Below are 13,634 nucleotides of genomic sequence, written 5' to 3' on the forward strand. Positions count from 1 at the left end.
CCGGTCCCCCCGCGGCTCGGTTCCCCCTCTGCCCGGTTCCCCCCGGCCCGGTTCCGCCGCAGCCGGGTTCCCCCCCGGCCCAGTTCCCCCGCGGCCCGATCCCCCCACGGCCGGGTTCCCCCCCGGCCCGGTCTCCCGCTCTGCCCCCGGCGCGCCCCGTGACGGAGCGGCGGTGCGGGCGGGGCCGCGGCGGCCGCTTCCTGCACCGGGGCGGCGGGGATGGGCCCAGCTTGGCTGTGGGCGACGCTGGCGCTGGCCTGGGCGGCGGGGGCCGCGGAGGAGCCGTGCGGGGCGGAGGGGTGGGCGCAGGCCTCCCCCCCCGGCCCGGGCGCGGCTTTCGCGGCCTCCTCGGGCTCGTACCGCGGCCCCGGTAACGGCGACGCGAGGGGTAACAAGGAGCTGCCCATCCTGCTGTGGTGGAGCGGGAGCCTCTTCCCGCACTTCCCCGGGGAAACGGAGCGCATCGACTGCCCGCGGGGCTCCTGCCTGGCGACGCGCAGCCGGCGGGCCGCCCGCCACCGCCGCACCAAGGCCCTCATTTTCTACGGCACCGACTTCAGGGCCTACGAGGCGCCGCTGCCCCGCCTGCCCCACCAGACCTGGGCCCTCTTCCACGAGGAGTCCCCCATGAACAACTACCTCCTCTCCCACCCGCCCGGCATCCGGCTCTTCAACTACACGGCCACCTTCCGCCGGGAGTCCGACTACCCGCTCACGCTCCAGTGGCTGCCCGGCGCGGGCTACCTGCGGCGCCCGCCCGTCGCCCTGACCCAGAAGGACGCGTGGCGGCGGCGGGGCTACGCGCCGGTGCTCTACGTCCAGTCCCACTGCGACGTCCCCTCTGACCGCGACCGCTACGTGCGGGAGCTCATGAAGTACATCCAGGTAGGCCGGCAAGCGCGGTTGCCGCCGCTGCCTCCTCCTCCTCCTCCTCGTAACGGGGTCTGTCTGTCCTTGTTTTTAGCCCAGACGCGAGCTGTATGCATGCCGACTGCGAGCGCCCAACTATAGGAAGTTCCAGCTGAACCCGAGGAAGAACTTCTTTCCTCTGAGGGTGACGGAGCCCTGGCCCAGGCTGCCCAGGGAGGTTGTGGAGTCTCCTTTTCTGGAGATATTCAAGACCTGCCTGGACGCGGTCCTGTGCAGCCTGCTCTGGGTGACCCTGCTTTGGCAGGGGGTTGGGCTGGGTGACCCACAGAGGTCCCTTCCAACCCCGACCATGCTGTGATTCTGTGATTCTGAGCTGGACAGAAAAGCTGTGTTCCCCCCCCAGAGCCTGGCCTGGCCTGCACCCCGTGCCCGTAGGTGGCTGCTGGTCGTGGAGATGGCCGGGCTGGGGAGCGCTCCCACATCGGACTGAGCCTTGGTAAGCCTGGCCTCGCGGGCCGAGTGCTGGAAGCTGCTGGAGCCCTTCGGATCAGCGCAGAGGAAGGCCGTCCCGTTGGAAGCCTTGCTCCCGCCGGGAAGCGCAGGCACGTGGTGGAGAGGCAGGCTGCTGCGTTTTGAGGCTCCGCTGATCCTCGGTGTGGTGGCAGGGCCGTGTGGCTCCCGCCGTCATTTGGGCTGCCGCAGAGGGGAGCTGCATCCACTGAGACGGGGCCGTCTCTTTAAAGCAGAAAAAAAGTTTAGTGCTTTTTTATTTCTTCAAAGTTCCGAATGATGGTAGACTAGAAGGAAAAAAAAAGCATGTGTTCTTAGTCCTTATCCAAAACATCTTTTTCCTAGTTAGTTCTGCTGTTTGTGTTGGTAGCGATGAAGTTATCGTGCGGGTCCATCACGTACTCAGTAGTGAGGCAAAGACAAAATAATTTTTAAAACATAGCGGCGTGTTGTCAAAGTACGAAGCTGATTCCAGATGAAGCGGGTTGTCGTTCGGGTTTAGACGGTGTTGTTTTAGCTCCCTGTATCGCTTTTTCTCAGTCTGACAAACGGGAGATTTTTGTCAGCCTGCGGAGACTGGCAGGAACTGTGTGTTCGGAGAAGTGCCGGGTCTCTGTGAAGTAGAGGGATGGCTTTTAGATGAACATAGAGTTGAGTGCCCTCCCTTACCCCTCGGCTGCTGATTTACCCGGTAATAAATACGTTTTTGGGTGATGCTTTCACTTCTGCACACTCCTCCCACGCCCGGGTCTCTAGCATAGCTGGTGCGGCTGCTGAAACGGAGCCCTCGGTTCCCCCGAAAGCCGTTAGAACTGGGGCTTCCGGAGAAGTCACGAGGGAAGGAACTGGGGGTGAAAGTGGAGCTAAGCCAAGGTAGCTGGGAACCGATCGCGGTTAGGAATTGTAAGAGAGCTACGAGCCCCGGGCAAACAGATCCCTGTGTAAAGATGCCGGTTGTTATTGATTTCAGGTTGACTCCTACGGGAAATGCCTGCAGAACCGTGAGCTCCCCAGCGAGCGACTGAGAGACACTGCCACAGCCACAGCGGAAGACGCTGAGTTCATGACGTTCATTGCCAGGTACAAGTTTCACCTGGCCATGGAGAATGCCATCTGCGATGACTACATGACGGAGAAGCTGTGGCGTCCGATGCACCTGGGCGCCGTCCCGGTGTACCGAGGCTCCCCAGCTGTGCGGGACTGGATGCCCAACAACCGCTCCATCATTCTGATAGATGACTTTGACAGCCCCCAGGAGCTGGCGAAGTACCTTGATTTCCTGGACAAGAACGGAGAGGAGTACATGAAGTATCTAGAGTATAAAAACGTTGGTGGAATCACAAACCGGTTCTTGCTGGAGAGCTTGGAGAGGCGGGAGTGGGGTGTGAATGACATGACCCTGCCCAACTACCTGAACGGTTTCGAGTGTTTCGTCTGCGACAGGGAGAACGCCCGCTCCAAGGAGGAGCGGGAACACAAGAAGTCTCGGGGGAAGAGTCCAGCCCCCAGACCTCGCATTGCTCAGTTCAAGCACATGGGATGTCCTATGCCCACCCCCGGGTTTGGAAGTGTTGAAGACCTCTCTGGAGGAGACAGGTAACGTACCAATACTGTGCTTTCTGAGGGAAAAAGGGTCCAGAAAACAGTAGCTGTAACTTTTAATGATTCTTCGTACTTAAAGGATCTCTTGGTATGTCTCAAGCTACACTTTCTGTTACATCTGGTGGGTGGTTTGGTGGTTCTGCTAATGCCACGTCACACTGGGGCTGAGAAGAGCCTTGGAGGACGGTGTCGGTTCGTGTTGGAATGAGGAGCACGAGACCCCCATGATACTCTGTTAAAACGCTCGGTGACCTTGGGCAACATGGATCAGCCTCGCCTCTTTTTCTGTGGAGGAGGGATGTTTCTCCCTATGGCAATGGTAGAGCATAGAAGAAGCTCTATACCTCATCACAGAGAGCTGTGTTAAGGACGGGGTTGCCGCTGTCTGGCTCGGGCCTGGTGAACTTCAGAGCAGAAGCTAGGCTCACCCAGGATGCTTCACAAGACTTTTTGTTGGTTTGCGTGACGAAACGCAGGCTGGTGTTGAAGGACGCCATCCCGTTCATTCAGGAGAGCGGCCATGCAGGACAGAGAATAGGTTGCGTGATTTCTTGTCCGCGTTGTGGACCGGGATTTTTGGAATCTCCCGGGCCCGTGGCCCAGCGTTAGCCATCTCTGGCACCAGCTGCCCCGGAGCCTGCCAGCGGGGAACGAACCACCCCAGCCCTCAGGCAACCACTTCTGACAGGCAGAACAGGGTTTTGGCTGCACAGTCTGCTTAGCCCGTAGTATTTATACACGCGTTGGTGCGAAACAAGCTGGTGCTTGCGTTCCCAAACCCTGAGTTTTTCCACTGACGCTGTTCGAAGCTGCAGTTGCTGGAAGGAATCACAGAATCACAGAATGGTCGGGGTTGGAAGGGACCTCTGTGGGTCACCCAGTCCAACCCCCTGCCGAAGCAGGGTCACCCAGAGCAGGCTGCACAGGATCGCGTCCAGGTGGGGTTTGGATATCTCCAGAGAAGGAGACTCCACAGCCCCTCTGGGCAGCCTGGGCCAGGGCTCCATCACCCTCAGAGGGAAGAAGTTCTTCCTCATCTTCAGCTGGAACTTATTCTGCTTCAGTTTGTGCCCGTTGCCCCTTGTCCTGTCACTGGGCACCACTGAAAAGAGTCTGGCCCCGTCCTCCTGACACGTTCATAGCTATCTTGTCACTAAAGATTTCGACGTTCTGATGTCAGCCCCACTGCAGCATTGAGTGAATGACTTTGTGAAAGTATCGGGAAGCTCTCATGGATTGTCTGGGAGGAAGCTGTCAATATACTCTCTCCCAGTTTATACCAGTTTACAGCTTTGTTGATAATTTCTGAGATGAATCAGTCAAATGCTTAGGAGTGTTAAAATGTTAGAAGAAACAGTGTCCTGAAAATGTAGAATCCATCATTTCAGGTACAGTAACCCAGAGCGAAGTTCCATGTGGATATGAAGCTCTAAAAGGGTTTTCATTAGGTCACCCATCCATGAAGAAGTGCGAAGAACTTTATAAGTGTGGGGAACTCCTTCTTCCTACATTTGGATGCTTTCGGAAATGGCCAGCTGAGATTTAAAAAGGAAAATAAGCCTGAGGTCATTTCTTTGGGAAATGTCTCTTTCGCAACACTTGCAATGTTTGCCATTGAAAAGCATTTTTCACAATACAATTCATTCTCATATTGACTAATTGAAAAATTGTGCTTGTAGGTAAAAGTGGCCCGTAATCCTTTGCTTTCTCTTTGTTGATTCATTTACTGGAGCTTTTTTATGGTAATACCTTTTCTCAGTAGCAAAACGTGCTTTTCCCTTGTAGCGTGCCGTGCAGCGCCCTACTCCGTAAGAGTATTCTGTGCTTTTTCATGGGTTTTTCTTTTGCTTGAGCAGCAGATGGCAGCAGCGAAAGACCTCTGAAGGCACAGGGTGCCGGTGCCCCTTGTGCACTCAGGTACTCCGTCATTCCGTGCAGCGGTCATCAGTGAGGGGTTTTGAACAGCTGGTCCGTTAATCCCAGCTGCGGCTGCATCCCATGGGCGTTTCCGTGTCTCACTCAGCCGTAGCGTGTTATTCTCCGCGTGTTTAAAGACGAGATGCGTCTGGAAAAATGGCACCAGGGAAGCTTTCACGTTGTCTGCTGTCTCCTTTAGAGTGATATGCATCTGCACCTTCTGAGGCGTAGCTGAGGGGATCTCCAGTGAAACATGGTGGCTTCTATCTCGGAAGCGTCTGAGCTTTCACCGTTTTTATCTCCGAAATGGAGCATAGAATGGAATGAATCACAGAATGGTTTGGGTTGGAAGGGACCTTGAAGATCATCTGGTTCCAACCCCCCTGCCATCAACAGGGACATCTTCCACCAGCCCAGGGTGCTCAGAGCTCCATCCAACCTGGCCTTGAGCACTGCCAGGGAGGGGGCAGCCACAGCTTCTCTGGGCAGCCTGGGCCAGTGTTGATTACCTAGAATTGTAAAGGGTGTGACAGTAGCGTAAAATTGCCACCAAAGCGTTAGCTAAATGTGCTCGGATTTTGTCAGGGTTTGACAGCAATGTCATGTCAGCAGTACGGTCAGTTTGGCTGGCTGGCTGCTGAGCCAGTCAGTTGCGTGTTTTGTGACTTTAGAAAACATTGTGGAAAAACGAAGCAGGCCTGGTGGTGTTACAAGTGATAGAATATACGTAGCATACAAGGTCTAGCTATAAGCATACACTGAGGTTCTGGGTTCTGAAAGCTTCTGGAACCCAGAGAACAACAAATTCAGTGGGAGTTTTATGTATTTTTAGAGCAAGTACCCAGTTACAGTGTGGTTACCCTGCACACCGGCATGCTCTGTAGCCCTTATTCCCAGGCGTAATTTGTTTTGAGGCTTCATGAAGGTGCTGAACAGACGGAATTGTTACATCAGAATCTCTGTGTAGGTACACGTAGCTGGAGCACGTTATTGTACCTTCACCTGCTGTCCTTCAGCTCTGAGTGTGGAGATGTGGTTCCTAAACCCTGATGCTTGCAGCCTCACTGGTGTTTGGACTTTGGGGCTTCACACCCAAGCTATAATCTGTTGAATTCTTGGCGGCTTTGTACAGAAACTAGTGAGTTACAGTGCTCGCGATGAGCAGAATATCTGTTTCGTAGGAAGCGGAATCTCCAGTTATTCTTGGACTCTCACCTTTGTGAAGAGAAACGCATGGTTTCTTTCACTGATGAGGATTCATTTTCCGTAACTATAAATAGTTACCTTGTAGATAACTGTAAGAAGACTGAGCGGCAGTACCTTTCCAGTTACCTAAACAGTTTTCATCTGTGGTAGCATGAGAAAAGAGAAGCCAGTGTGCCTTTGATAAAGGAACATTTTGAAACCGCCCTAGTTTTGCTAGCTCCATGTGACTGTTCGTGACAAGAGGAAAACCAGCTTAAAAGCACATCGGATTTGCCACGGTGCACTGTGAGGTGTCTCTTGCAATGGAATCCAGCACTGCACCAGGGTGAAAGATAGATCGGTATCTCATGGCAGGAACGTTCCAGGTGGATGTGACTGGTCGCTTCAGGACATTTGTGCAGTCCCGTTCATCCCGGGATACAATGTTTCCAAGTTACAGAGTCAGAGTGAAATGATTTTCTTAAAAACCAATAACAGCAATGTAAAAAGGAAAATACCAAAGTGTTCTTATTCAGTGTTTTTGACAAAAGTCTTCGCTTGGATACTGGGCTTCCCTGCAGTGTTATTTCCATAACGTTCAGCTGGAAAACATTTTCTTGCTTCTGTTACCTACTGCCACTTGGTCGTGTGTCTAGTACTTAATGCGAGTATACTCATTTTCCTAATGCATGCCCTGCTTCAGAGCTGTGAAAAGCAAGTAACTCCTGTTGGCAGTCCTTGAACAAAGGCTGACGAATGTGGCTGGTAAGCAGAGTGAGCTCACAGTACGTCCGAGTGCGGCATTTTACCAAGGAACCTTTCAGCAGGCACATATTTTTTTTAATGCAGAAGTAAGCCTCTGTCTATGATCCTTCCCATTGTAACCTGTGTTAGAAGGTTTATTTTGAGGTGTCTGTTGGTGCGCACTGCAGAGATGTCCCGCCACAGACGACGCTGTTGGCCACAGAAAGCCAGTTCCCGTGGCATGCAGGTCGTATGCTGCTCCACAAAGAAAGCGACGGTGACGTGTTGTGCGTTTCTTTTGGCCTTGCTGCAGTAGTGGGTGAGATCTGCTGCTGGGCAGTGCAGCCAGGCTCGCTTTAATGTGTTATGTGTAGAGCGAACGCAGAAGGCACTCTACTTATTTCTGTGGTTAGGAGGGAGAAGAGGCAAAAAGCCCTGTGTAGAAGTTACCAAGTATTGGGTAACTCATATGGACAGATTAAAAAGGGCATCACGTCTGGTCCTTCTTTCCAAAGTTCGTGATGGGCTTATGTGGCTGGGTGGCAGTTACAATGAAGAAGAGATCGATAAATTATTGCCATACCTTGGTATAATACAAATGAGAGATGTAGTCCACATGACCCTGAATGGGAAGGGAATTGCTGACAGCTGCAGTGATGTAGTCTGTGCTTTGAAAAGAGCGAGACTGTACGCGTTGAAAAAGAGAAAGTCTATAGTCGACCACGTCCTCTGAAGATCAATATTGGAACAGAGTCAGGGTTGAGGGATATAATGGGGTTTTTTTTTGTCTCTCCCATGTGTAACCTGAGTTTGTAATGAGTAGCTGTCATTCTCTAACCGTTAAAGGTTTTTTCTGGGGGGGGAAATATTCTTAGGCTGTTATACTGGCCATGGAAGGCTCCTCCCAAAATCATGTGAGGACTCTGTGCTAGATTGTGCTTTAACAGAAGTTTTTCTTCTCTACAATTAATAGTTTAGTCTCTTTGGTTAACACCACAGTTGCATGCTGATACTTCTAGAATGTTGTAAAGCTGAGCTTCTGTTTTCTGTAGAGATCGTACCAAGTTTCTTTAAATGACTTGGAGCACAACGGCACGGTAACGACATGCTTTGTCATGACCGTCTCTGGGCCTGTTTTCCTCTTAGGTGAAAGAAAACAAGCGGTTTCAGTGCTATTACAGCTGCAGACTCGTTTGGTTTTTTAATGGTTTATGGTGGTGTCTCTTTTTTTGTTTCAGTTGGAAAGAGATGTGGCTGCAGGATTATTGGCAGAGCCTTGATCAGGGTGAGGCCCTCACTGCTATGATTCATCGCAACGAGTCGCATCAGGGAAGATTTTGGGACTATATGCATGAGATTTTTCGCAAGAGGACGAGGCAACACTGACCCATCTGTGTAAGAGCTTGATTTGAAAATTGCATTGGAAGGTGAGACTGCAAAGTCTTCTCTCGCTCCAAATCTTTGCCTTGAAACAGGTGAAAAACTCTCACACACAGAGACTATTTTTTCTGGTGCGTGAAGTGAGTCAGTGTCTGTTACGACTGGATTTCAAAGGCAGAGATCGCAGCAGCTGCTTCGGTTTGAATTGCGGCTCTGTGGTGTGAAGCCAGTCCTGACTTGCAGGTGTCAGCGTGGGGGGCAAGAGAGGAATGTGCTCTCCTTTTCCATTTGGTATCATTTCCTTGTGGCTTACATGACTTCGGAGGAACGCCTCTGCAGACTCTTGCTCGGACGCCCTAAGTTATTTCAGGGATTTTTGTAATCGCCAAAACATTAATCATTTTTTATAGGTATTTTATGAGTCACTTATTCTCCTCATTAAGGTGTACTTTTAGCTGCTGTTTATAAATAGCTTTTCCAGTGAAGGCATTGTAAAAGACAAATGTCTGTGGAGAGCAATCGTGCCTTATGAAATTGCAGCAATAAAGTCTCTTCTCCCCCAGTAAGTGTGCCTCAAACACTCCTACTTTTCAGGGCAGTGGAATAGCTATGGGCAGGTCCCTTGCTCTCTGCCTCATTCTCCTCTTTTGTTAACTCTCCAGGTGATACCTACGATGGGAAGAGAGACTAAATAATTTCATTCACAACTTTCAACAAAGTATTTCATGCCAGAAAGTGTATTACCTGGTGTTGTGCAGAGCTAGAGTAAAATTAGTACGCTTTGGTTCTTTTAAGTTTCCATCAAAGCTGAAATCCCAGCTATAATCTTGACTTCTTGTTATCTCCTTGATACCAGCAACTCAGAGGCCTTTGGTTTGTTCTTTTTGAGTATCTGCAGCTTTCTGCAAGGACAAGCACATTCTAAGGATGGTGCCTTTCCGCTGGTCTCTGCAGTCTGGACACAAACCTTGCAGTCTTGCTGTGTGGAAGCGGTTGATCAGAATCAGGCGCACCGAGCTGGTTGTGTATCCCCACCGCATCTTCAGACAGTGTGATCCTGCTCTGTGACTGGAGTTCCTAACAGCGGTGACATGTGGATGGATCTTCCTTGTTCTGCAGCAGCTGGAGAAGAATCACAGCAGAAATGCTCCTCTTCCACCTTGGTGGAGGGTAGCTTTAACTGGCGTGGAAGAACAAATAACTCCTAAAGGTCTGGGAGCAGGAGAAATTGGATTGAAACACAGCCATCAGGGACATGACTGTTTAAGCAGGCCGTGCGATGTTAGACAAGCAGCAATCTGCCTCCCTCACCATCCTCGCATACGCACTCTGCAGCCATTGCCCCAAGAGAGCCACTCCCTTAATGATTAGCTGTCATCTGTTTGGTTGGATTTAATTAAGGTTGTTGATGGATCTCCAGGCACCTTCTGAGAAGGTGTATTAATCGGAAACGTACAGGGTGGCAGGTTCCTTCATTCTGCCCAGAGACCTCTACTGAGAGGCTGAAATTAATCAGAGACAAAATCCTTTTAGCGATACGACCAGCTGAGCCAAAGCCTGGGTCAGGCGTTAACAAACTGCGCTTCTCTTATGATGCAGTGTCTCGGAGCTGGCAGCGAGAGATACATGGCCCTGCAGAGAGATTAGGGAGGGCGGAGAAGAGCGGAACTGCAGGGCTTGTTCAGGGCTCTGACATGGCTGGCATCTTAATTTATACCCTCTTCTGTGCCTTCTTTCCTGCAGAAAACGCCCATCTAATGCTGAAGTGTCTCAGCTAGAGGTGGTTCTGGGGATCCTGGAACGGATCAGAGCAGATCATGATACTTTGTGGTGTCTCTGAGCAAATAAGGAGCCATGAGGTAATTTGCAGTGGACATGGGCTGGGTTTGAGCAGATCTGGGAGTTAGGGATTAGGGCTGGCAGCTCAGAACTAGTCAGGTGGATGGAGTAATGCAGCGCGGCTGATCGGATTGCGATCGCCCAGGATAAGGTCAGCTAGCCACTGGAGCTGGGGCGGGGGGTGACACCTCACAAGAAACTGTATCTGTCGTGCTCATGAATGCAGGTGTGCTAAGAAAGTGCATGAAGTGCTAATACTGTCCAAACCCAACAGCTCAGCAGACAGGAGCAAGTCTGAACCCGCTGGGATCTTAGCAAACCAGTTAGTTTCACTACTAAAGGTGAAGTAGGGGTGCCTTAACTTTTCAGGCATCTCCAATTAGACTGGAGTTCAAGGAGGTTGGGGTGAGACAGCTGAGAATAAATTGTGGTAGGTGAGGGTATTAGGAAGTCCTGTGAGAAGCGTTGGGGCATTCAGGATAAACTTGGGTGAATATACTGGAATCTGCCCGAAAGCTGGATCCAAGCCCTGCAGAAAGGCAGAGATATCAACTCGACTAATTTCTCCCAATATAGCGGGTTTCTTAGCCTCATCCCCTAACTGGTTTTTAGTCAGTGTCTGGAGGTTTTACATAGTTACTCCAGAAAGCAAAGGATCCGTGGTGTGATTTCTCACCTCTTAAAGAGGTGTTTAAGACAACAATCCCATTTTAGGGGTGTATTTATTACAGCATTGTTAGCATTGTATTTCATTGTGGCGTAGCATTTACTGTAGCATCATAACTGCCTCTTACTCCAGTTGTGATATCAATTCTTTCCAAGTCTAATACTAATAGTTTAATCTCTGTGGTTCATTTTGGTTTTGACTAGCTGAAACGCAGGCGAGGATTCAGCTTTAACTATGTCGATCCAAGTAAAGCAGTTGTAAATGCAGTTAGAATTTTACACGTTCTTTATAGTTGTACATCCAGGATTCGCAGTGAAGCATGTGCGGGGTTCACTCGTCAGTGTGTTGAGGGAGCTGGGTTTCTCAAGTCGGAGCTTCTGTCCCATCCATTAGTGTCTCTGTGCTGTCAGCTGTGCAAAATGCAGGCTATCGAGAGATTTGGCTGTCGAGTAACACACCTCTTCTGTAGTTCCACATTCTCCCTCGAAACCGGAGTTTGTGTCTTGCTTCAGGCATCTCTGCATGGTGTGTGCAGACACCATCAGGGGCGTTATTCTGTCTGCTCGGGAATTTCTTAGGCCGATGCTCCAGTCCCAGGCTGAATGCCAAAAAGAAAGGAGATTCTAATGCAGACAGCAGTAACTTACAGGAAGATATTACAATTCTCCTTGTGTAGCTTGTCTTTCTCAGCCTCCCCTCCTCTCTCGCGCCCACCCCCCGCCCTGTTTTTCTTGGAATTGCTTGAAAGAGAGATCAGCTTTTGAAGGTGAATGTACCTGAAGGTGCTGCCACCATTAGCTAATGGAATTTGGAAAAAGGGAGCTTGATTTACAGGGAGTGCAGTTCAGCTGCTCTTACGTCCTGGTATTTGTGTCTTCCCTTTTTATTGCCCTTGTGCAGGACTAGTTAGTAACTGCAGCAGGCAAATGCGGCAGGGAAAAGTGCGTATCGGTAGGAGTAACTGGAAGAGGCAAAACCAAGAGTAGCTGAACCTCACGTCAACTGGAATACTGAAAAGTACTTCAGCTCCGTTCTGAATTTGCAAGACCTCTGATCTGTGGAGTTGCAGGATGCGAGCCCTCTAGCCTAAATTTGATGGTGTCAGCTTGTTTTCCTTCTTCTCCACTGGCAGCCAAGCTAGAACGGTAACTCGTTTCCTGTCCCATCAGAAAAAATGGAAGCAGAGAAACAGCCCTCTTACCAAAATATTTCAGAACCTCCAGAAAAACTGTTTGGATTTGGACGTAAAGAGATAGAAATTTGCTCCTAAAGAGAGCCAGAGGAAATCTTTTGTTTACTTGAAAATGTCTTCTCATTCTCTTTAGTGATGCAGTAAATTCAAGTATTGGTGCTGAGAATATTCTGGTAGGGGTCTGGCTCAAGGTAACAAGATTTCCAGTGTGTTGTTAACTTCCTTGACTAGGCGGAGGCAAGGGTAGTGCTTTGGGTTTTATGTCTGTAGCTAAGAGGCTGAATACATTTTCGTCCAAAGCAATGTCCTATGCAGAATGATTGTCCCCAGCGTCTCTGGTTTGGCCTTCTGTACGTGGTCAGAGAACGCCAAACATACAGCTGTTCCTGGGGAAGAAAACTGATTCTTCCCGTGTCCTCCGGTACACAGGGGAAATCGGTGCCTGAAGGAGCCCCGATACAGTGGTAAGGTGGCTTATTCAGTGGCTGCTACGTGACAAGGATCTGAGTGTTTTAGGTCTCTCGTCCAATGTCTCATTCCTCGGCTCCCTGGATCTGCCTTGTCCCTCATGCTGTGCAGAAAGCTCTCTGTACCCCAGCCCTTGGGATGCTTCTGCGCCTGCTGTATTATCTGCCTTGATGTAAGGGCTCCACAACCAGCCAGGACTTCCAGGGATTTAAATCCTACACTAGGAAAAGAAACTCCTGGGAACAACGGGATTCTCCGCTACCGCGTGTGAGGCTGTGAGAACACCACTACCGTTTCAGAAGAAGCATTTTCAGTATCTTCTTGGAAGACAGAATAGGAACATCGGCAAACAACGCAGGGGAGATCCAGCTGCTAGCATGTAATGGGCTGAGAGTGAAGTGATGCTGAGTTTCGAGCACCAAGAAAAGCCTCCATACAGTTGCAAAAGAATTCCTGAAGACCCATTTGGATTATTTGAAACCATCATGATTTCTTCTACTCTGGTCGAAGCATGTATGCTCCTTCATTACAGAATCACAGGATGGCAGGGGTTGGCAGGGCCCTCTGTGGGTCACCCAGCCCAACCCCCTGCCGAAGCGGGGTCACCCAGAGCAGGCTGCACAGCACCGCGTCCAGGCGGGGCTTGAATATCTCCAGAGAAGGAGACTCCACAGCCTCCCTGGGCAGCCTGGGCCAGGGCTCCATCACCCTCAGAGGGAAGAAGTTCTTTCTCGGGTTCAGCTGGAGCTTCCTCTGCTTCAGTTTGTGCTCGTTGCCCCTTGTCCTGTTGCTGGGCACCACTGAACAGAGTCTGGCCCCGTCCTCCTGACACCCACCCTGCAGATATTTATAAGCATTTCTAAGGTCCCCTCTCAGCCTTCTCTTCTCCAGGCTGAACAAGCCCAGCTCCCTCAGCCTCTGCTCGCAGGAGAGATGTTCCAGTCCCCTCACCATCCTCGTAGCCCTCTGCTGGGCTCTCTCCAGGAGCTCCTCATCTTTCTTGAACTGGGGAGCCCAGCACTGGACACAGCACTGCACATGGGGCCTCACCAGGGCAGTGTAGAGGGAAAGGAGAACCTCCCTCGGACCTGCTGGCCACACTCCTCCTAATGCACCCCAGGATCCCATTGGCCTTCTTGGCACCCAGGGCACGGTGCCGGCCCATGGGTCCCCCCCGGCGGCGGCGGAACCTTCCCGCGGCGGAACCCTCCGGCGGCGCACCCATTCCGCACGGCGGCGGCTCCGGGACGAGCCGCGCAG

The 13,634-nt window shown here is 51.1% G+C and overlaps 1 protein-coding gene across 3 annotated transcripts; it reads left to right on the forward strand.

The window, feature by feature from the left end:
- The first annotated feature begins 207 nt into the window (after positions 1–207).
- On the forward strand, positions 208–11,037 carry POFUT4 (protein O-fucosyltransferase 4). 3 transcript variants are annotated; one of them, XR_012764239.1, is made up of 5 exons: positions 208–885; positions 2,351–2,976; positions 8,067–8,255; positions 9,098–9,418; positions 9,952–11,037. XR_012764239.1 is itself a non-coding variant. In XM_075422873.1 (4 exons), exons 1-3 carry the CDS (start codon positions 220–222, stop codon positions 8,212–8,214), a joined length of 1,440 nt encoding a protein of 479 aa, XP_075278988.1. In that variant the 5' UTR covers positions 208–219; the 3' UTR covers positions 8,215–8,255; positions 9,098–11,037. The 3 variants fall into 3 exon arrangements, 2 of the variants coding, with proteins under 2 accessions (XP_075278988.1, XP_009939882.2); XM_075422873.1 differs by having other exon boundaries at positions 9,098–11,037; XM_009941580.2 differs by lacking the exons at positions 9,098–9,418; positions 9,952–11,037 and having other exon boundaries at positions 8,067–8,764.
- The last annotated feature ends 2,597 nt before the right edge of the window (positions 11,038–13,634 follow it).

The sequence above is a fragment of the Opisthocomus hoazin genome, chromosome 6 (assembly GCF_030867145.1).
Source record: "Opisthocomus hoazin isolate bOpiHoa1 chromosome 6, bOpiHoa1.hap1, whole genome shotgun sequence".
Lineage (NCBI taxonomy): Eukaryota > Metazoa > Chordata > Aves > Opisthocomiformes > Opisthocomidae > Opisthocomus > Opisthocomus hoazin.